The sequence below is a fragment of the Haliotis rubra genome, unplaced genomic scaffold (assembly GCF_003918875.1).
Source record: "Haliotis rubra isolate DU_JTF1 unplaced genomic scaffold, ASM391887v1 Scf792, whole genome shotgun sequence".
In the NCBI taxonomy this organism is placed as follows: Eukaryota; Metazoa; Mollusca; class Gastropoda; order Lepetellida; family Haliotidae; genus Haliotis; species Haliotis rubra.
In genome coordinates, this window is record NW_025767515.1 from 355,266 (window position 1) to 379,291 (window position 24,026).

The window sequence follows — 24,026 nt, forward strand, 5'->3', positions numbered from 1 at the left end:
CTCGCTCCAGGAAGCTTTGTCTGCCATTATTGCTTCAGGCGAATTGTATTATATTCCAGTTTATTTACTAAATTAGGCGATTTTGAATTGTTTATTGCGTGAAATTATTGTAGTAAACCACACTGAGATTCACAGAAAGATATGGCAACGGCCGCGTTATCGCCTGGGCCGTCAGGATCTGCAGGTTTGTGTCTGAAATTAAGAGCTGAATGAGTGTAAACACGGAACTGACATTCATGAACAACCTGACAAAAATCAGCATCCTGTCTGACCATATTGGAACATAAGATCATATATACGCTTGAGTCAGATATCATAAGTTAGTTTTGATATGATAAGTTTATCAGCCTTTCGCCGTATTATCGCCACATATGACCGCGTATATCAAGGCAAGCCTCCAGGAAGGTTGAAATGGGCAACATGGTTTAAATTACCATACTATCTCACATCAGTAAACCATGATAAAAGTGGAGACTGCTGAAAACAAGAACATAATCATATATTCGGAATTATTTCAGAAACCTCATACCGTATTTGCTATGTTTAAGATAAAGCTAATGATAATATTATAAAGGACATTTATTATATCCTCTGGCACCTGTTTAGTACTAGTGGTTGCTTGAAGTTAAAAAGTAAAGAAACAGAAAAGTTGGATAGTTTTATGTGTTCATAATTTACACTTCTACTTTTTCAGTATGTTAGGAAAGACAAACAGATTAATTAACAATAAACAGTATTGAACATGTTACAAAAATGTAACTTAACAGTGGTGCTATCCATATACAGTGATTCAGAATATCAGAACTCCAGATAAGATTTAGCTCATGTGGGTACTGTACCTACGGTATTTTTTTGGAGTGGGTATTATGAATGTTGAGTGGGTATTTCATTTTCCGTTACCCACTGCTTTCAAATATGTGTGTATTTCAGTCATTTTACTCACCTAAGTATTATGTCATTGAGTAAGTTTACTTAGCAGGTATGTTCTGCCTTATGTCATACCTATTCAAAACCAACTTAAATATAATGGAAATGATTTCATAAAAAATCACTCATTCTATACTGACAGTACAACACTTGTCCTATAGTAACAGTACAACTTGATAGCAATCGATGTCATTACGCAAGCGATTTTTATACATATATTCCGTACGCATTTGTTTTAAACTTTTTGCGTATTTATCATTTTAAATGCGTAATTGGTACGCAACAATTATTTTTCAATGCGTAATTGGAAATTTTATATGCGTATTTTACCCGGATACGCAGCTTATCTGGACCTCTGAGAATATTGTTCTGTAAATACTGAGAAGTGTCCCATATCAATTTTTGAATGAAAGTCAGATTCAGCGAGTGCTGACCATCATGAAAGTCAAATGGTACTGGTTATAGCCCTAATGTTAAGAGTTAAAGCTTTAATAAGGGTTTGCCAGCTTGCTAAACCACAGAAAAGACCTCAGCACCCCATTACCAGCTTGAATTTCAAACACTGTGTATTACTTAGATTGTCAATTGTGTTAATCACAAAAAATTTGCGTCACGATATTTTTGTGAGTACCGACCCACAGATGTTTTTGCATCATGATATTGTTGCGACTTGCCTAATTCTCAAAAACAGATTGCAACTGAAAGTTCTATTAAAGGTTATCGCTAATCTTGAACTGAGCTCAGTAGAGTACTTCCGTGTGTATGCAGTCAGTGATGTTTTCCTAAAAACAACACACGCTGCACAGGCCAGATCAAAGGGTTTGTATTAATTGGAATGCCTCTATCAAATTGTTGACACTGACCTCACCAAAACTGTTGATCTCTGGATAAGTGTGATGAAACCTATCCACACCTTTTGGATGGTGTTGGCCTATCAAATGGTCTCTAAAGAAACAATATGTGTTGAGTAGTTGACGCCTGTCTGGACCAGACATGGGTTCAATTACTTTGAAATGTAATTAATTAAATTACAATTACTTTGATTTTCCTCAATTACAATTACCTCATGTCTGGTCTGGACTATCAGACGTACTGATTGACTTTTGTTAAGTATCCCTTGTTTGACATGTGATGTGTGAGTACCAGTAACGGTAGTAATTAGTAGAGACAAGACAAGACTAATTAGTGTTCCCCCAAGTTGTCGTCTTTGCTTAATTGATCTGTTGTTGATTATATGAACTGGTGAATAATAAATTGCGTCATGATATTTTTGCGTGCTCAAGTCATTCGCAATTTTCGCAAAAATATCATGCTCGCAAAAGTTTCGTGATTTACAGTACTTTACATACCAATTCAATTCTTTATTCATGTGAAAGTAGGCCATCAGCCCATGATACATCATTATACATTAGCAGCTTTCAAGCTGCAGTGACGATGATGATTGTTAGCATAAAAAATGAACATGGCAAGATTTCTTAAAACCAGAGGGGTACCATTACACATCAGTCGGTTAAAATTACACAAGGTTGGAGACCCGTGAAGGTCCGGGTTAGAATATTGATCTTCAGTAACACATGCTTGTCGTAAGAGGCGATTAACGGGGTCGGATATATGAATTCAGAAATAAAAAGGTTTAGATTAAGAATGAATTGATTTTCCCATAACGTATCCAAAACCCATTGTTTTTCAATTTTGATACCCAGTTAATTTTATCATTTGAATCATGAAACAGTAATAATACTAATATATTATAACATTTCTTAGGAAAATATGTAGAAGGCATATTTAACAGTTTGTACCAGTACATAATACAGCATTTGTACACAGAGATATACAAAGGGTATCTCCCGAAGTTGACACGTACAACGTGGTTGGAAGTACATAGTTTAACACTGAGTAAATATTTACAGGCTAAGGTATGAACTGTTTCAATAGATGAATTAGAATCACAGTCTAGACCCCATAAAACAAAATAGACATTATTTTAGTGTCAAAAATTCTGAAGAAGACATCACATTTCATATGTTCAAATTTTGTTAAACTTTTCAAAATACCAACCAAGCCATTATGGATTGTAAAGTAGAGCTCTCAAAATGTTTATGCCATGACAATGTTTGTGAAAATACTATTCCCAAATATTTATATGAAGAAACACAATCAATTAATTTACCTCCTTAATACCATCTTTCTTGCTTGCTAAGGATGCTACCATTTCTAAACACAACAATTTTGGAATGATCAAAGTTGACATGTAGTTTATATTACTTGCAATGCTGCTCAAGATCATTAATACGTAGAAGGAGATACAACTGAGTTACTTCTGGCTGTAACTGTATGACAGGGTAACACAACAGTTCTATATTATCAGCTAAATCGTTTATGAAAATGGAAAACAAGAAGGGACTCAAGACAGCCTTGATGAACTCCAATATTACAATCAAACAACCGTGAAAAAGAATTATTGACTTTAACACAAGATTTAACACAACTATAGATGGATTTGATACAACATAAGATCTTGGGTGTCAATCCTTTCTATTGCAAAACTAACCATGATTTCGACCTTTTACCAAATCAAATGCTTTCGAGAAGTCAACGAAGAAAGCATACAATTTACCCTTTTTCGATAGAATTCTTTACATACCAGTACTGGCCTACATCCTGTATGAATTTACCTTGTGTACACTCTTTTGTGTTGTCCTGATAGTCATCACATAATTACCAAGCACATTTTCACCCCCTCACTTGGCATAATTTACAACTTTTTGTTTAGGGTTTCCCAATATTCAAATACTGTTGCAGAGAATTCTAAGGTTGCAACTAATCGCTTCGCTAAGTTAATTTGTTGCTTTGTTTTCAAAGTATTTATTGACATGTACAAAATCACATCCACAGCACATGCTTACAGTCTTAAATTTGTTTGGATGAAACAGTATGTTGTCATTTTGGTTGAGAATAAGATAGCTTGGATGATGTGATTATTTGAGATTTGTGCATTTAGTCTCTTAAGTATTGTAAAATTTCTTATGTTTTATCATTGTTGTGAGTGTTACTGTGTTTGCAGGAAGATATACTATAATATGTGTGGGGACTTTTTCATTTTCAGGCACACCTGATAGTGGTAAAGGATCTAGGAAACGAAACCGAGGGAAAGAGTAAGTATTTCATTCAGCATTAGATCCATTTAATGGAAACATTGCAGCAAGAATATAATATAAATAGCACAGTGTTTTTGATGGAAAGAAATTCCAGCAATATTGTCTCAGTAATGAAGCACTGAGACAAATAGATTTTTGTGTTGGTAATTAATTCTTCACTGATTGTGGACACAATATGCCAGGCCTGGGAGTTGATCACTTACAAGTTTCATGACATATAGATGAGGGAGATGGATTGTACTGCTTGTTATTTTGCAGAATGTGACATGCAAACAACTTTCTGTCATGGTATACTTCGGATCGGGTGGTCAGGCTCGCTGACTTGGTTGACACATGTCATCGGTTCCCAATTGCGCAGATCTATGCTCATGCTGTTAATCACTGGATTGTCTGGTCCAGACTCTATTATTTACAGACCACCGCCATATAGCTGGAATATTGCTGAGTGCGGCGTAAAACTAAACTCACTCACTCATGATTTACTTGCCATATGTGTGTCTAAAGAGAAACAGATTTCATTCAAAATACATGATCTTTGTTAAAGCGAATTCAGACCCTTACAGAAAAAAATTGTGAAAAAAACCCCCTAAGAAATGGCCCACATCCATCTTGATCATTTCAACCAGTTTTTCTCTCATCTCCCATTGGCTATCATACAGAAGTGATTTGTGTAATATGAATAAGTTTGTGGGAACCATTGTTTATTGTTGTGTTTACTGTTTTAGGTCTGATGATGAAGACAGCCAGGGAGGATCGTTCGGCAACAATCTGGAGCAAGCTGATAAAGAGAGGTTTGCTAGGTTTGTATCTGACAAGTGTTGTACGCTTTCTGTGCATGACTTGTAGGTGGCCTCATAGCTCTATATTACATGATAGACTAAAACAGTGTCTTCCGATACTGAAATTGTGTGTGTTTTTTTAAAACTATTCCTTATCAAATACTAATAACTAATATCAGAGATTTCTCCTGTTATTTACTAAGGCATGTTTTATGAATTATTGATAGGGTTATATGCTGGATGCATATGGATATACAGTTAAACCCATTTGTGTGGAACTCCTGAGGATCAGAGAAATAGTTTGACTTGTCCATTTCGACCATTATTCCTGTACTCCGACCAGTATCAGCAGTTTCCTGCTGTTGATGTTTTGCGCTGTATTCTGTTTTGGCCTTAATTCATGGTGGAAATTTTAACTTTCCAAATTTTTTTTTTAATACAATTTGAATTCGACCAATTTGGATCAATTTCAAATATATTTCTACTCGTGGGATTTTACATTGAATTTGTGTTTGTGATGAAAATTTGACATAATTCAGTTTGAGATATCCTTGTTGAATAGTGTGATAGCAGGAATTTGACACATCCAAGTTTTAGCCAAATGGTTCTATCTGGAAGTTATCTGAATATGTCGTTTATATGATAAGAAGTCCTGTGCATTTTACATCCTTTTTATGAAGATAAAGGCATATTTATTTGTAATGAATGTTTGGGGACAAGATTAAGGACCTGTTGACGATTATTCTGATTTTATATCAGGACTCCACATAACATTTTGAACCCTTGAGCATGTTGATTGCTTACAAGTTATCAATCACATTGGGAATTCAAAGTTTTCTTTGGTGACTAAGTATATGTTCTCCCCTTCCCTGTGTCCAGTCTATTGGGAGTTTTTACACCTACGAGTAAACCTTTTCTTAATAATTCTGTCTAAAATGTTGTGTAAGGTGACTTCTAATTTGTAACATGTGCTACCCCAAGTTTAACAAGCCACATACTCACAACAGAGATATAAATGTGTAAATTAACAAATAAACCAGATGATGTGGTCGTTAAAGAATTATTCATGTATGTGAAGCCTGCGTTTGATCCTATACTAATACAAATGAGAAAATAAAAATACATGCATCATCTTTTACATAGTGATTCTTGAGATGATGTTGAGTTGTTCATGGTTAGGCGAGAATGTTTTAGGATGATTGATATTATTGTCTATTGGATTTCCTAATTCAAGATGATAGAGAGGAACAAGTTATATGGATTGACAAGTTCTGTTTGCAATAGATGCGATGTTTCACTTTAGATGCTAACACCGTTATCAAACTAGTGATTGATAGTGGTATTAGCATCTACACTGAAACATATAGCATCTGTTGCAATAAAGAACTTGTCAATCCATAAGATTTCTCTTGCTCTTTATCATACCAGCTTCTAAATGCCACCTAAAGTAGTTAAGATGATAAAGGCTGAACACAAATGTTCTTGAGGTTACATACAAAGCAGAAAAAAGGTGTAACATTTGTATTAAATATTTTGGGGTTTTCTTTTCTTAAAAGCATTTTAGAACAGTTCTGCAGTGTTACTTTGCTGTGTATTTTGCTCTTTCCATTATTTTTGTTAAATCACTAGTTGACTTTATCTTATAGTTGAGATAAGGTTAAATGTGTATTTATTTATCTCTGATGCATCACATATCATACAATTTCTCTGGATTACCTTGGCCTGACTGATGAGAAATGGTTCTGTGTTAGATAGATGTGTTTAGGTGATGGAGCAGGCATGTGCCACCTAACCCTGACGCATGATCCTCCCTGACTGTCAGAGTACACTGTCCCTAACAATGCTTTCCATGGGTAGATGTAGATAGGCTGTTGCACAATGAAAACAACAGACCTTTGTAGTCATTTTGTGCTGTCGAGATATAAACGAAAATGCTGTCTTACCATCAGATGAGTGAAGACGTAGATCAGGTTGACATATTGTATATCTGTATCATGTTCAAAATCGTTCGAACCACTCTTTGTTCTCTTGTGGTCAATAACGGGTGATGCTGTGATTTTCACAGGCAAAAACATGTTGAATTGCTAATAAGCAATCTTCAGAGAGTTGAAGTTATGTAATGAATGAAGAGTGTGTGTTTCTAATATTGATTAATAGGAGCATATAAATACAGTATGAGAAGTATGTCAATTTCTTCTTTAAGTTGATCTTTAGTAAAACACCTGAAAACATTACCTGACTGATTGATATGACTTGTGCATGTGTTTTTGGAATCAAGAATTACAGTACATTTTTTCTGAAAATTGAAGTTAAAGCATTTTTCTTTATTTTCGACAGTACTGTAGTATTTCTGGTCCAAATGCATCCCAGTTTGAACATCCTTTGCTAATTAGGTCCCATATATTACTTATGGTCATTATGGACAAGTTTGGTGGAGCTTGGTCGTAACCAAGGTGACTGTAGTATTTTGTATCATGCACCGTTATGCTGTACATATAACACTGCTTGAACTGTATCAAGGTAAAAATGTCAAGAAATAGTCAAGCTGCCCATGAAATTAAGGAAATTAAGGATACAAAATCTTACAAATTGAATAAGAGCAAATTAAGAAAACAAATGAAAGAAAAACAAACAGAGAAACTGCACTGAAGTCAGCTTATTGTTGACGTTATGCTAGAAGCCTGTGATTTCATATTGTACTATTCAGTGCAGTGTGATATTGTATCACTTCCACTGACCAATGAGTGTTGGCAGTCATTGAAAAGTAGATGAACAAATATAAAAAACACCTCAAGCTCTTTTACCTTATGTGTAATACATTTTCTTTCTTTCAAAAAGCATGTTCAAACAATTTACTGACATAAAAGCTGTTACTTTCTGTTTAATGCTTCAACTAAACATTGAGTAACAATTGTTCAACTGATTTATTTTATGTTGAAGATGATGGTTATAGAGATATTTGTGTGTGTAAACCTGACTGAATGTTCGCATTGTAGCAGGGTAGACACCATTGTTCATAGCGAGCTAGTCCACAGCTCATTTCAGATTAATGTACAGTAAGTAGATTTCTCTAGCCTGGGACTAACAATTTGTGGATATGTCTATCCCTGCCTAGTTTGTATGATGTCCAGGCATGTTCCCTTCAGCATGGTACGCGGAACAGACCTGTGCAGTACACAGTATGCATGGGGGCATGTTGGGAGGATGCATGGGTTACAAGTAGTGTAGTATCCAGTTGATCACAATTAACACATGTATAGAAATGTAGATTTTTGTCCTCATATGGACATGGTCAAAGGAACTGAATCAGCTGTTTAAGATTTAATTGTTAGGATATTATGTGGACGTCTTCAGACAAAAGTGATAAAACTTAAATATGTTCAAACAGCCAGAAGCATTATACTTGCTACAGCTTTTTTACTTATCACTGATACATCTTGAGAAAATCCGACAGATTTAGAGGATAAAGGATTGTGTATTTTGATAGGACAGGAAGTGAACTCTTAAGTTCACTATGTTCATATTATTGTTCAGTAAGATGGTAGTTTTGTTGAGGATGTTATATCACACTGTAAGCAGGCCACGTTGGAAATGTAAGTATCCAGTGAATGATGTTGATACACTTAAAGAACATAGACAAGTAAATATGACTTACTGCATGACTGGACAATGACTCCTGTCCATCAAATATGTGCAACCAATACTTTGATCCTTATGTCAAATATATCCTGATATTCATCACAGAAGGACAGAAAACCTTCATGGCCATAAGGAGAGTTTATCAATGTTTATGTAGATTTTAGGTGTAGTCATTTTACATGTCACTTGTGCTTACATTTCTGACGTTGAATGCTTGCCTGAACTAACAAGCTGACCGCTACATTTGTGAATAATGTGCGTAGTACGCTACTTGCCAGAGAGAGTCACTGTGAGATCGAGCGGCGGCGGAGGAACAAGATGACAGCATATATCAACGAATTATGTGACATGGTGCCTACCTGCAGCACCCTGGCCCGAAAACCAGACAAGCTGACCATTCTTAGAATGGCAGTCTCTCACATGAAGACACTTCGAGGTAATTCTAAAGGGCTGGAATTTCGTTGTACACGGTAAAATTGATTCAAAGTGTTTAACATTGGGTGAACATGGCTGATCTTCCAAAATAAAGATGCATTTGTTTTATGTTTATTAAATTATAAATGTTACTGTCAGTTTGCAATAAAACATAATCCTGCACCTAATGTCTAACATGAAAGTTTGAAGAGCATATTGTCAGACTTGACGAGGGAGATAATCGGAGAGAAATGTTTCCAGGCACTGGCAACACTAACACAGATGGATCGTACAAGCCATCATTCTTGACAGACCAGGAGTTAAAACATCTAATTCTTGAGGTGAGCTATTTAAGGTACATGTGATTTTAATCCTGCTGCTTGCTTTTCAGGTGAAACACTATCAGTTTATGATTCATAAATATAGTTGGTTGGTTGTATATTGTTGTACCATGGAACTCCATCCGTCCAAAGACTTTGTTGTCCAACCAATAGCTTAAAACTTTTGGTGGGATTGTTTTCAAATTTGGCGATCACCTGTGTCTACAGGGAAAGTCCCACAGATTTGGGTACTGGCTTCTTTGTGTATATGAAAGGCACATTGTAAATGTTAATAAAGATCTTGTATTTTTGTCAAGAATATCCATTTTCAGTTGTTGTTCAGCTGAAGGTGGGAGTCACAGTTGGGGTTACTCATATTTTTTGGCTCGTCTATTATATTTTGGAGACATATTCCATGAATTGTTACAGATTATCACAATGTGCTGATATGTTTTCAGGCTGCAGATGGGTTCTTGTTTGTTGTGCAGTGTGATACAGGGCGTATTATCTATGTGTCCGACTCTATAACGCCTGTCCTCAACCAATCACAGGTAAGACATAGGTCACTACCCGGTTATTTCCTTCTTTAACACACATTAAAGATAACACTACTAACACAGTTTACTATGTTGGGGATAAGTAGACAGGCAGAAACCATGACATTGTTATATGGTTTTTATTCTTATATTCTGATGTAGTTTTTATCCTTTTACTTTTAATGCTTATATTTTTAAATAAATTCCCCCAAGCACTTGGACAAAATTAGTGAATCTTTTGAACTCTGATTTCGCGCAGTTTTTTCATCGCGTTATTTTTCAACTTTATAAGTTGAATTTGCATTTTTGATGATTTGTTTCAGTGAGTCCATACCGAAAGGTATCAGAATCTGCAAAGTTGTGTTTTGAGTTGCATGTGACCTTTAAATCTGACCCTTCACAATGACTGAAAACACTTAGTACATTTCAAATGACCATCTATTATTAACAGAATTAGAGTTATAAACTATTTTCCGCAATGTTTTTTTTTAAATAAAAAAGATTGATTTTACCCAAACCTTTTGTCTAAATCTTAAGTGTTCGTTTACGAGGACGGTATCCATTGCTGTAATATGATTGGCTGCCCTAGGTCACGTGCATGATTTTGACCAGTCACAATCTTTATAGCAGACTGTGGCGAAAAAGTGTCATTAGAAACCAATATTTATCCAATAAAATAACTTCTTACAACTGTGAAAAATACTCCTGGCAATGTTGCAGTGTATCTTTGATGTTCAGAACTTTCGAACGAATCATGCTGTGCTCCCTATAAATTTCCCATGCTCCTTGGAATTCTATTTTGCTCCAAAGAAAAAAAGGATAGAAGCGTGCATGCATGCATGCATGCCTGCGTGTCATCAAGGTTAAACGTGTGTCGAGATCAAAACCTGTCAGATTCCCATTGTTGTTTCGAGACTTGCCATTTGCATATCGACGAGGCTTTAGAGGGCACTGTAGTCATTGTTTACCACACCTACGAGAACAATCGCAAATGCCATTTCAGTGAATATTTCCAATTATTTTTTTTCTTCTAATTTCCAGAAATTTAGGGTTGGCGGGTCCGTAATCCAAGTTATGAAAAAAGGGTGGCCTAAGGGAACTTGTACAAATGTCACTCACCTCTTTTATTCATTTACTGTGGTCTATTTTATAAAGAATGCCTCAAAACAAATTGAAGAAGACCCTCAAATGGAAGGATCTGTTTCAATACCTGTTACCCACCAGCCTTGACAGATGAACTATTTTCATAGAAAAAAAATCTTGTTGTGTTCTCTAACTTCTTTTGAATAATATAATTACATAACTACATTGACACAGATTTGAAACTATTTGTGTTTCAGTCTGACTGGTTTGCAAATGTCTTGTATGACCTTGTCCACCCTGATGATGTGGACAAAGTGAGAGAGCAGCTTTCTACAACCGAATCTCAAAACACAGGACGGATCCTAGATCTCAAAAGTAATCACTATATAGATTATTTGTATCATCATTCCTAATAAAGTCCCTATTCCACAAGGTGATCCCAATTGTAGCTCTGAAACATGGTCATACAACATTCATGGCTCTAAGATCAAATGTGATCCATTGTAAATTTTTTATATATACTCCCCATCAAAAGTTTAGACTCACTAGTGTAAATGTAGCCACTTAAGTCAACTCTTCTAAACCAGATTTTGGTAAATTTTCCATACTGTTTAAAGGTACTGTTTACACATGAACTGGTGGATTGTAAAACAAATTTGTAACGTTGAAAAGATTATTGTAATGGGTTGAACAAATGATGAAACTAGGTGAAAATTGGCAAATTTTTAACAAAATTTTACACCACAGCACAGCTGTTCACATGCATGATATTTGCACATGCTTTTTAGCAATTTAATGCATGATCCTCATGCAATTCATCTGCATAAAGTTTGCAGTTGGTTCCCTGAAGTTAGTGGAGAAATTCATCTTCGATGTAGCCACACATATATGCATAAGATATAGTGAATGCTTTAAGTGAGTCCAAACTTTTGATGGGTAGTATATAAATATTGTTTTTTCAAATGGTAGCCGATTTTCAATGACCTTAGTAGTTTTATTTATATAAAATATTTTATTCATGTTGACATTGAATATGTTTGTCAGGTATTTATATAGAGTGTTTTTCATTTTCAGCTGGTACTGTGAAGAAGGAAGGTCACCAATGTAAGTTTTCAGAAGTCAAGTGAATAATTCTTTTCAGACTTGATGCCAATTATAGTTCAAGATTTAATCTTTCTCCTTTTAGCTCCTCATATGGAATGTTGTAGATAAGGAGTAAAATTTGCGCATTGAAACTATTTTTTGATTGTATAGATTGTGAGCAAACCCACCATCATTGTTTTTAGCCTCAATCCGCCTTTGTATGGGATCTCGTCGTGGTTTCATCTGTCGTATGAAAATGGGCAATGTACAAGTAGACCCAATGACAGCTAATCACACAGTTCGGATACGACAGAGAAACACTCTAGGACCTTCCCATGACGGCAATCACTACTCTGTTGTTCATGTCACTGGGTACATCAAGAACTGGCCGCCTTCAAGTAAGTCTTTTGTATAGATAATGAAGGGCTGCATGCTTCAAAGGAAACAACTGATTATCAAGCACCTGGAGGAAAGTCCCATAAAGGCAAATAATTGGAAATATAAGAAGTGTTTTGTATTAAAGAACAGGTTGAATGTTTAACATATTCCTGCAGTTTGATGATACATATCTACACATTACATTTGATTTGGTACATCTGCAGAGTACTCTTTATATTGCATTATAATATCTACATGATCTCTCTCTTGTGATAAAGTAGACGTAACTATGAACCTTAACTCTTGACAACTTTGAATTACTTGCAGCCCTTGCTGAATGTTTGGAAGTCATCTCTCATGTGCTAATAACCTGTTGCAATAATTACATTAGAACTGCTGGTTACAGGTGTACAGATAGATCGTTCTGACGGTGATGAGCATGGCGGAAGTCATTGTTGTCTTGTAGCCATTGGTCGGCTCCAGGTGACTAGTACACCAAACTGCAGCGACATGCTTCGGACCAAATGCTTCCTCAGAATTCATATCACGACATAGTGTAGATGGGAAGTTCACTTTTGTGGACCAAAGGTAAGGACAAATTGGACACCAGGATGGTTATTTGTTATTCTGACATGTTATTTATTAATATTTTTGCTCATTTTTATAAAAGTGAAGTCATGTATCATATGTTATTGACATTTTTTCTGCAAAATAGTAGTTTGTCGCAGTTTTGACCTTTTCTTTCATGCTTGCACCTAAGCTTGCCTCAAATTCTCAAAATTTATTCTGGTCTCCGTAAACAAATTCTCTTCAGTATTTTCTGCACCAATAAAGCTGAAAAGTCACATCTTGTTCCTATCAGAATTTGTTTAAGAGGTTTTCATCCTATAACCAGGCGGTGGGGTAGCCTAGTGGTTTAGGGGTTCGCTGGTCTTGCCGAAGTCCTGTGTTTGATTCCCCACGTGGAAACAATGTGTGGAGCCCATTTCTGGTGTGACAGGCCGTGATATTGCAAACAATTGCTAAAAGCAGCGTAAAACCACTCATCCTATAATCGTTGGCAGATGTGACATTACTTTTGAAAACCCAATTTAAGGCAATTATTTGGCCATATTATCTGTTTCATAGGTAGTTTGGCACAACACAATACATTATGGATTTGTAATATATTAGATTTTAAAATGGCAACAAACACTTCAACACAACAGTGTTTGACTGTACTGAACGTATTTTCAATTTTCAGAGTAACAGCTGTCTTGGGTTATCAGCCCCAAGAGCTGCTGGGAAAGTCTGCCTTCGATTTCTACCATCCTGAGGATCAAGCTCACATGAAGGACACGTTTGATCAAGGTAATTTATCATAATAATGCCCTAGTTTTCTCTGTGTTGAGAAATGTTTAATTTAAGTCAGCTGGAAGAGATTAATGTTTGATAAAGGACCGTTGTATGGGAAAACGTTTGCTTTCCCCCAAATATTGACTTAAAACCTCTAATTCTGGGATATTTATCAGCTTGGAACATGTGTTAAGGGCAAGTAAACTGAAGATTGCAACTTTTAAGATTTTAATTATTTTAGTGCATACATAATCACAAATACTACACCAATATTTAGTTGAACGAAAATAGCATTGAAAAGACAAAAGATGATGGACAAAAACATTGCCCAAACTAAAACTTTCCCTGCTGGGAGGGGAATTATTCTCAATGTCACGATTCAGGGTCGTTTTTCACACATGCAACAATGTATGCAATGTTGCTATTTTTTGTAGGAATAACATAAAGAGCAGAAACAGTAAATGTATAGCACCTATTCATCACAAGATCTATGTCGTAACATGTTTACCAGTCAGCCTATGAAAACTTTAGTCATGTACAGCCGTGCTTGTAGCTTTAGGCCGTGCAGCCTGAAGTAGGTTTGTTTTGGCAGCTGATTACCGAATGTGGGAATCCAGCACTCTCAGTTGGACATTTAAATACTTTCCAACTATGTCTCAAATCGATTCGATATATCTTTGAAAATTGACACTCACAAAGAAATCAAACAATTTTCTTTGTTTCTTATCTTAAACTCTGAATTTGTTTGTTATCCCATCTGTTTGGCATTGTATGGTGTTTCACTAGTGACTGTTTAGGAACTGACCTGGATCTGCAAGTCTAAGTCTCCATAAATGAATTTGGAGTTGAGTATCAGGGCACTTGTGAAAGCATGCTTATTTTTCTCTCTGTGGACTGCATGCTACTATGTTGTTGTGTCATTCTTCCAGTCCTGAAGTTGAAAGGGCAGGTGATGTCGATCATGTACAGATTCCGAGCCTCAAACCGAGACTGGGTGTGGCTCCGCACCAGTAGCTTCAGCTTCCAGAACCCCTACACTGACGAAGTCGAGTACATTGTCTGCACAAACTCATCAGCGAAGTGAGTAACAGCACATGTTCATAGTCGGAAGAATAGGATTTCCTGGATTGTTGCTCTAGTTTTCAGTCATGCATTACCTGGTCCAGAATCAAGAGTTTTGACGCCTCCATGAAAGCATGGAGAAATATTCAATTTTTAAACTTATCCTATCTCACGACTTGCACCTCTCTCTCTTGCTTCGACTTTTAGTGGAACGACTGTAAACTTTTTTCCATAGGCCTCCTTGTCCATTCGCCCGTGCACTCCATGCTGCTCTCCTTAATTAGCTTCCTAGTTCCTAATAAAGCTTGCAGCATGCTCCACTAATTGCCCACGTGACTACCTTGAATGATCATTCTCTTTCTTGTCGCACGACTGTGTGGACGTGCTGTATATTAGGGACATTATTCAACCCTAACATCATGGGGAAAACTGATAATCAGTCAAGGAAAAGGAAAGTTTGTGCTTAATGCAAGACAAATTATTCGTCCCTCGACCCTCACTCGTCTTGCAGTGACTGTATTGGACAATGTAACTGGAACAAACGATGTGGCAAGTGTAATTCACTAAAAGATGAGGATTTTAAGGCCTACCTTCGTATTTGCTCCTGGACAATCGCCGATAGGGACAGGAAATCAACAGAAACTGATCCATCTCCCGCCAAGCGTATCAAGTTACAGCGACAGAAAATCATACCTTCACGCAAGAGAGCGACGTCTGTGGTTCAAGAGGATTTTATGGACGCTTCATCAGATTCTTACTTATCTGAGGACGTTCGGCACCTATTATGTATTTATCAATCACCTCCTTCCATAGCGTCAGATCACTCGCGGGTGGTTGTGATCGACAAATCTTCGTTGCCTGTCCAATCTACACTACCAGGGGACCTTAGATCGACACTATCATCATCCAGATCATCGGTACATATCCCCTCGACTGTCTCAGTTTGTTTGGAGCCTGGCCAACCGCGTTCAACCAGCCAACTGTCTGCCCACAGTTCATTGAACTGGACGGAGCTGGCTACAACAGCGTCGCCGGGGGACCTTCATCATGAATCAACACTTCAGGTTTCGTCACCTAATTGCCGATCCAGATCGCCCCATCATTCTAGATCACCACAAGGATCTAGATCACCTTCACGATCCAGATCACCATCACAAGCCCGATCTAGATCACCGTGCCGATCAAGATCACCGGATCGATCCAGATCACTGTCACGATCCAGAGCACAACTATGATCCACATCACCAGATCAATCCAGATCACCTAACCGATCCAGATCACCAAACGGGTCCAGATCACTGGGTCTCCATTGGGATTTCATTGCAAAAAAACAACTGCCAGGGCAACCGGACTGAATGTTTACCATTCCCCCGTTGTCCACCATTCTTGGGCCCGATGATAATGAAGATTTGACACTCTCACCTGTTAGTGCTCTACATGTTTACCTTGCTGCCTCCAAGGATCGTTGACGGCTACGGAAGCGCCTCTTCATACCTTGTCGACTGCTTCAAGAACTGAGGTTTCCCGGACCACATTGGCCTTCTGGATGTGTGCCACGATCCTGCGAGCCTACACCTTTTCAAGGTTGCCTCCTCCAGCCGCTTCCAATCCTCATGAGACTCGTGCACTAGCCTCGACGATGGCCCTCCATAGCAACTGCTCCTTGACCGCTATCATGGAAGGTTGCTTCTGGCGTTCTGATACACTCTTCTCTTCACATTACCTGCGAGACCTGTCTGTCACGGATGTCCAGGGACTACACCAGTTCGGACCTCTTGTACTGGCTCAGCAGCTTACATCGGGCCCAACAACGCACATGAGGGACGGTTCTGCATTCACGTTACTACTTCCTTGTATAGACTGAATAAAAGTTGAACTGGATCTCAACCTTTTGTTCTCATTATATGGGTTTAAGAACTACTTCACTTGGCCTCCATACCAAGGCATCGGAATACGGCCACCTAGCGTGGCCCTACAGACCTGAGGCACAATCAGTATGACGATGCAGAGGTGTTCGACATTCATGCTTACTGACCTCTACTCCACGGAGCAATTACGTCAGTGAAGTGTGACACTCCCCCGAAATCCAGTGGATTTCGTTGCGTTCTGCCTCCAAAGTTGCCGGGCACATCCTTTGACTAAGCTTAGGCAAAGGAGTGAGGGTCAATTTGATGCTGCCCGGAACTGAACGTTAAACCTTGGAGATGCCGAGTCGTGTTTCTCTTTCACCCGATAATAATTTCACTCTTGAAGCAGGGGCTGGCCCGATTCTAGTCGCAAGACTTTAATTACGGGGGTACCTTGTAAATCGTGTCGAGGCGAGGCTTACTTGCCAAGTTGCGTCCCTTGTACAAGGTTGCGTCTGAACACCACATCGCTCGGGAGCACCCATCTCCCTGGGAGTTGTTGTGCTTAGTAAGCCAAGGGGTTCTGGAGAACCCACTACAAGCATAGGAGTTGTGTGCATGCGTAACAGGCCTCCCTTGTACATCGCTATCTACGGTTGTCATCAGTCCACACAGCTCCAAGACCAGCTGTTCACACTGTCCAGACAGAAGGGTAATCTGAGGCCCGCTGTCCAACTATGGGATAAGTGCAAGTCGTGAGATAGGATAAGTTAAAAATTTGGAAAATTTAATATAAATTGTATATTTATATACTTATCCTATCTCACGCGATGGATGCCCGCCCGGCCTCCCCACTACTCAGATTACAACGTTGGCTCCAAGATGAGAATGATCATTCAAGGTAGTCACGTGGGCAATTAGTGGAGCATGCTGCAAGCTTTATTAGGAACTAGGAAGCTAATTAAGGAGAGCAGCATGGAGTGCACGGGCGAATGGACAAGGAGGCCTATGGAAAAAAGTTTACAGTCGTTCCACTAAAAGTTGAAGCAAGAGAGAGAGGTGCAAGTCGTGAGATAGGATAAGTATATAAATATACAATTTATATTAAAATTTCCAATTCTTCAAATGCACTGCATACACACCGATATCCTAAACATAAGATATTTGTCCTGATGTTAATATTAGATTGTTAATTCACTTGATTCATCCATGTCACTGATGGAAAAATAATGCAGTATGGTGTTTAATGGACAGATAACTTCATTATTGCCCTCTCAATGACAAAGAAGCCATTGTTTACATCCTCATAGGAAGCATCTCTGTCAGATTATGACTGCATCGACTGTTGACCTTCCTTTGCCATGAGTGTTAAAGTTATAGGTTGGAAGTTAGTATCTTCTTCACTTGTCTGTCAGAGTTGCACCAAACAGCTGATGATCAAATCATTCTATCTCTATAGGAGTGTCCAGCAAGGTCCCTCTGCTGCAATTCCGAACCCCGGTGACCAGTCTGCCGAACCTACTCCAACCATCAACACATATCCTGCCAACCGTACCATGCCCACAGACATCAGGAAGGATTACGCTGAAGCACCGTCTTATCCCTCCGACACCAGCCGTTTTATTGCCCCTGATGTGTACTCCCAATATCAGCAGCCCACAATTAGGTACCCCAGTCATTCTTCCAGCATGGGTCTGTCCCAGACCTCCACAGTGCCTTCTGTAGGACCTGGGGTCATGAGGAGGAGCCCCGCCCAACCATCTGGCTGGTCAGGCGCATATTCCAGAGAGGTGAGTTTTATCTACAGTCCGTTTGAGTCAGAAACGGACCGATGAATTGCAAATTTTATCATTGTACGAAATTGCCACATAATATAAATAGTACTCATGTTTATCATTTACTAATACCCAACAGCTTTCTTATATTTGAAAATTTGTCGGACTCCACCAAAAAAGTTCTTTAAGAAACTATCATTAAAATTTTGACACAGTTCACTATTTGTTACGAGGGAGGAGTGCAGAGAAAGGGACAGCCAGGTGTTAGAGAAGCACGTGCACAAGTGCCCACCAAGTTATTGATTCATTAGCCTGTGCTGTGCCGTCTCCATCCTTTCTCGCACACCTGGCTGTCCCTTTCTCTGCACTCCTCCCTCGTAACAAATAGTGAACTGTATCAAAATTTTAATGATAGTTTCTTAAAGAACTTTTTTGATGGAGTCCGGAAAATTTTCAAATATAAGAAAGCTGTTGGGTATTAGTAAATGATAAACATGTGTACTATTTATATTTATGTGGCAATTTTGTACAATGATAAAATTTTCAACGGTCCGTTTCTGACTCAAACGGACTGTAGTCTTGGCTTCCAGACCCAGAAACAAATACATCCTTGCATAGTTGCAAGTCAATAGTAGAAACTGCATTTTGTCTGAACATAAAGAGTTCACTCTGAGCGCAACAGGGTATACAAGAGGGGATAACGAGAGTTGATTTTTGAGGCTTCCTGGGTCTGCTTATCTGCATTGAAGCTGACCTAATAGTGACCTAGGAACATTATGCTGTTGATTCCACTGGTGATGACGACAATATATAACTGAGTTATCTCCCAGCAGAATAAAGATTAGGGGGATTTACAACTCATGTTTTGTTATTGATCATAGTTCAATAGATACCTTTACGACATATGAAATACATGTGTACCAACTGATACCAGTTGCACTTGTGTTATTTTGGCATGTTAAGTAAGACATTTTGATATATTTGGGTTTTTACAAGATAATGTGACTGATCATTACATTAGCTCACATGAACTTGTAATAGTGTAATATTTCTCTTCATCATATAAAACTGTGGCTTTGTAAATGTGCAGAGTGGACCGGACTTCATTGGGGCTGGAGCAGGTGCCCCCCAGGGCTATAGTCAGATCAGCCCCAACACCAACTCCCCAGGTAAGGCAGTCCGGCCTGTCTGTGCATGCTCTCCCAACCTCTGTATATCTCATTTAGACATTCAGCCCCAGTATGTCATCCTTAGTGCATTGTGCCATTTGTGTAGTCAGTATCTAGCCTATACTTGTACTCCTCTCTTGTACTTGTGTAGTCAGTATCTAGCCTATACTTGTACTCCTCTCTTGTACTTGTGTAGTCAGTATCTAGCCTATACTTGTACTCCTCTCTTGTACTTGTTCTTATACTGTTCTCTCAATTCATCACCAAAGTCAAAACTCTTTAAGGGCGCATACTTATGCCGCAGTAGGTGGCTTTAACCAGTAGTCTACAGCCAGTGTCTAGAAAGACAGTAAGTAATGCAAATAGAAGTTCAACATTAAGTCCTGGATATGCAGAATAGAAACAGGTTCTGGCATGTACACTTAAAAGCTTTTGCCCCAAACTGTAAAGCCACACCAGTGTTATAGGAAATGGTCATTTAATTCACCAACTGTGTTGTGCTGCAAGATGATCTATGAGATGTCTAACCTTCAGGCCTCAGCCATGACTCTCTTCACACATGTGGGGAGTGAGCATGTCTTCCAACACTTACCACCTGTAGCCACAATTCAGTGTGCACTGTTGCATGCTGGGATTGTAAGCCATGATATACAATGATTATGATCCTTGCTTTGTTAGAACATAGGTTCCACAAGAACACCCCAATGGTAATGTCTTCACAAATGATTTTTCAGAAAACAGTGCACATTAAACATTGAACAGTTTTAAAGATGAATTAACTTTCTCTTAAAGCATGTTATGCAGTTCGAGGTATTATGAAAATTATGTAAAACTACTTATGATTGGACAGTTCATGTTGCGATAACCAATCACAACACATGTACTTTCAGTTTACCTAAACTCAGTGCAATGCCTCTTAGTGCTGTGTAGTTCATTGCGATGCCTACAAACAGTAAAGTATTCAGAAACCTGATTTGTTTAGTGTTCTATTGTTGAGAACTGGACAGGCAAGTTTGCATCCAGACTGGTTAACAGTCCAGCTGTCTAGCTTGGAATTCGGGGAGTTTTAACTGCTGTTCATGTTATATGTGGTTCCATGCAATCTGTTGTTTGTGATGTACATGTATATTGTGACTTGTCTCTGTTTGGAACATCTAGTTTTTCAGACCTGTGGGATGGCATTAACTATGATGGGTACACCTTAAACTTCACTTCAAAAAGTGTTGATAAGAACTATTGACAATACAGCGAAGTGCAAGAATCATTACCAAATTTGCAATGACAGTAGTAGATGGAACAGCTCATGTACAGGTTGTCAGTCATTATTTAACTATATTCACTGGTAATTGTATGGAATTGAATATACTTGTGCATGTCAGTGTGCATGTGTTGTAGAACAGTTTCTAGAGAACGCATGCTGCAGTATTATGCTGGCAGCTTTATGAAGCATATAAAGGAAATTGTTATCAGAGCATGGTAGTGTATTTACTTCTGTCAAATATTGAGTCAGTGCATTGCTTTCAGATATCTGCATGAACATTTCTTTGTGTATCAGTAATTAAGCTATCTGTCTGAAATTGGAAAATATTTCTCTTTGTTGTAACATGTTCAGTACAGTGAAAATTCTCTCTTCTTTCTATGAAATACCAGTTATTTGTGTTAAATGTCATGAACTTAATTGTTCTGTAATATTTTCTATGATTGTTTTTTTCATCAGCAGTAACATACAGTTAAGCATACAGAATGCAAAGACTGAATTTGCTTGTTTGGAAGATCTTACCAAAATAAAGTTGAGACTTCTAGTGATATGAAGGAAATATGAAGAAAGCCCATTTGTTGTGTGATCATAGTATGCTGATACGTTGTGTTCAGACTCACTTACCAATAAGTCAAAAGGTACTTTTAAAAACTTTATGGCAATGAGTGTGTATGTAATGTTGCACTTCCACCAGTATTGAGCTATTGCATCTATCGCTGTAGTGGGTCCCAGCACCGGTAGTGCCATCCCAGCAGGTGCCCCCTCCTGTCAACACCTCGCTTATCGGTCCTCCTCCACAGGAAACCCCACTCTCTGGGGACAGTGGCAGCAGGGGACGTCCGGTGATGTGGCAGCGGCAGCGCAGGCAGCAGCAGTGCAACAGCAGGCTCAGCAACAGGCACAGCAGCAGTCGCAGCAGCAGGCGCAGCAACATCAAGGACAGGAGGAGTTCAGTGACGTGTTCAGAATGCTGGATCAACCTGCCTCAGAATTCAACGACTTGGGAATGTTTCCTAACTTTACAGAATGAATGCAAGGGATTGGGGGGATTTCTAAGGAATGTATGAACAAAGTCTGAAGCCTGATGGTTGACACATGGGTACCAGTGAAGTGGAAGACAGTATTCATTGAGAGTATTGAATGGAGTGCTAACATCCATGTGGATGAAATTGGGAAATAGAGAACATTTCAAAGTTGGTCACATGGTAACTAACAGTAATGATTAGCTTCAATCTGGTTAACACAGGTCAGCGATTCTATGGTGATATATTAAAGTAATTTATTTATGAAATGAAGATTGATGGTGATAGGTTATGATGGTGATATGGCATTAGCATGATTGGTTCATCTATTGTATTATTGTTTATTACACCATGTTAAAGATGATGTTGTTGTACGGTACAGTGAAATGCCATGAAATTGTGTAGCCCTTCACTGATCAGAGACTTTGATTGGAAAAAGATTGTCATATCAACAAGTGCTGAAATGGCTTCTTTGTCACATTAAGATAGGGATATATTAAATTTCAAATGTTTAATTGTGATGTCTCTATCATTTGAAATAAGTAGGTAATTGAGAACCTATAATAATAAAATGTCATGAAATAGTTTTTGTTTAATTTTTTGGAAATTGTTACTTCAGGTTATCATTATTTTGATGGTGTATTTACTTTTAATTGTTTGCATATTGATGGTTATGAAAACATCATATTCATTTTTTGTGCTATTTTTGGAAATGTTTTCCCACAGTGGTTTGTCATTTGAGAGAAATGCAAAGGAATATTTGTTGATTGTTCGTTACAGGTCTTTTACAAACCCATACAAACCAGTTTTATTGAGTCAGAAAGTAACTTCTTACTTTTATATGACATTGAAGGACCGTGAGTTTTGAGGATATGCTTTTGATATGATTTGAAGAATGGAACTGCATAATTCCTTATCCCATAATGCCAGATGGTGGTCCTGTCATTATATCCTGTTGGTGAGTCACAGTGGACTGGCATGTGATGGCCAGCAATGTAAACAGTCGTTTGTCATCTTCAGTCACAAACATGGTAAGCATGTAGTCCAAGTCAGTGTTGTTTAACTCTGTTGAACTATTTATCCCACCTATCTTTCGTGTTATACCTTTTATTTCTCCAGTGAGAGAAACGTCTATGTCAGTATTCAATATTTCATTTAAAAACATGATGTTTTATCAATTTTACATATGTATTTGATATGGTTTGTTTCACAGACACTTCCCTACAAGGAACTATTTGTGTTGTTAAGACAAATGTTAATGATATTGAAAGAAAAGTGATGTGTTTCTGTGCAACTTGGCGTTAGGTCCATTATTGCCCCTGCATATAGCTAGGTTATAGAGGCTATCTGACAAGTTCAAGCAAGACCCGAACATCTCTTATAGCCAAGATTTAACCAGAGACAAATGGTCAATAGATGGACAATCCTTCTGAGATGGGTAACAATTTCTTGATAATTCATTTGGTTGGAAAGAGTTGTTTCTGATTATTTAAATTATTATCATTATTATTGTTTTTCTTTGCATGTACAATGTGGAATAATACTTGTAGCATATAGATTTGTATTCTGAAAACTTTATGGCAACATTGTAGGCAAATCTAATGTGATTTTGTAAGAAAGCTTTAATAAATTGTACCACAACAATTCTATGGATGAAACATGTAGACAGTGTCTATAGTATTTTATATCATCTATTGCAGTTGGAGTATATTTTTGTACTTGTTTCCATTTGGATTAGAAATGTTTTAAAGTGCATTTACCCTCATTTATCACCATTTATAGAAGCCAGTAGTGCAAGCTTGGACTTAGACAAGGAAGTTTGTTTGAATTGTTGTTGTTGCACATGATATCATATGGGTTAATATGTGCCATTTATATATATTTTATGCAATTTAGATATATATGCTATTGATATTTTGAACATTATACTTTGCATTACATACAAACTACATTATATCACAATCTGTCATGTTTGGCTTTTTTTCGTTCACTCTTTGTTTCATCGCTGTGTTGATTCTATTCTTATACAAATATTGTTTAATGGACTATGCAGCATGGCTGCTACAAGTACCAGTTTATATTTGAGGAGCTTTGACTTGCATGCGTCCTGTTTTTGGGGTATGAAAGATAAAGTTACCTCCATTGTCTGTAAATGCCAGAAATTGTAGAAGGTAATTTGAGTTGTCTCCAGATCCTCCCTTATTTGAAGTGCATGTAGAATGTCTAGCTGTAGTTTTATGG

General features: G+C 37.8%; 1 protein-coding gene across 1 annotated transcript; it reads left to right on the top strand.

The window, feature by feature from the left end:
* On the top strand, positions 1 to 23,747 carry LOC124261266 (aryl hydrocarbon receptor nuclear translocator homolog). Its single transcript, XM_046695580.1, is given in 16 exon segments — positions 1 to 184; positions 4,034 to 4,082; positions 4,811 to 4,885; positions 8,767 to 8,939; positions 9,179 to 9,258; positions 9,696 to 9,788; positions 11,114 to 11,231; positions 11,931 to 11,960; positions 12,143 to 12,337; positions 12,724 to 12,830; positions 12,832 to 12,905; positions 13,561 to 13,667; positions 14,582 to 14,732; positions 18,021 to 18,351; positions 19,427 to 19,505; positions 21,486 to 23,747. Coding segments are annotated over 16 exon segments (2,013 nt in total). The 5' UTR covers positions 1 to 141; the 3' UTR covers positions 21,794 to 23,747.
* Positions 23,748 to 24,026: the final 279 nt, after the last annotated feature.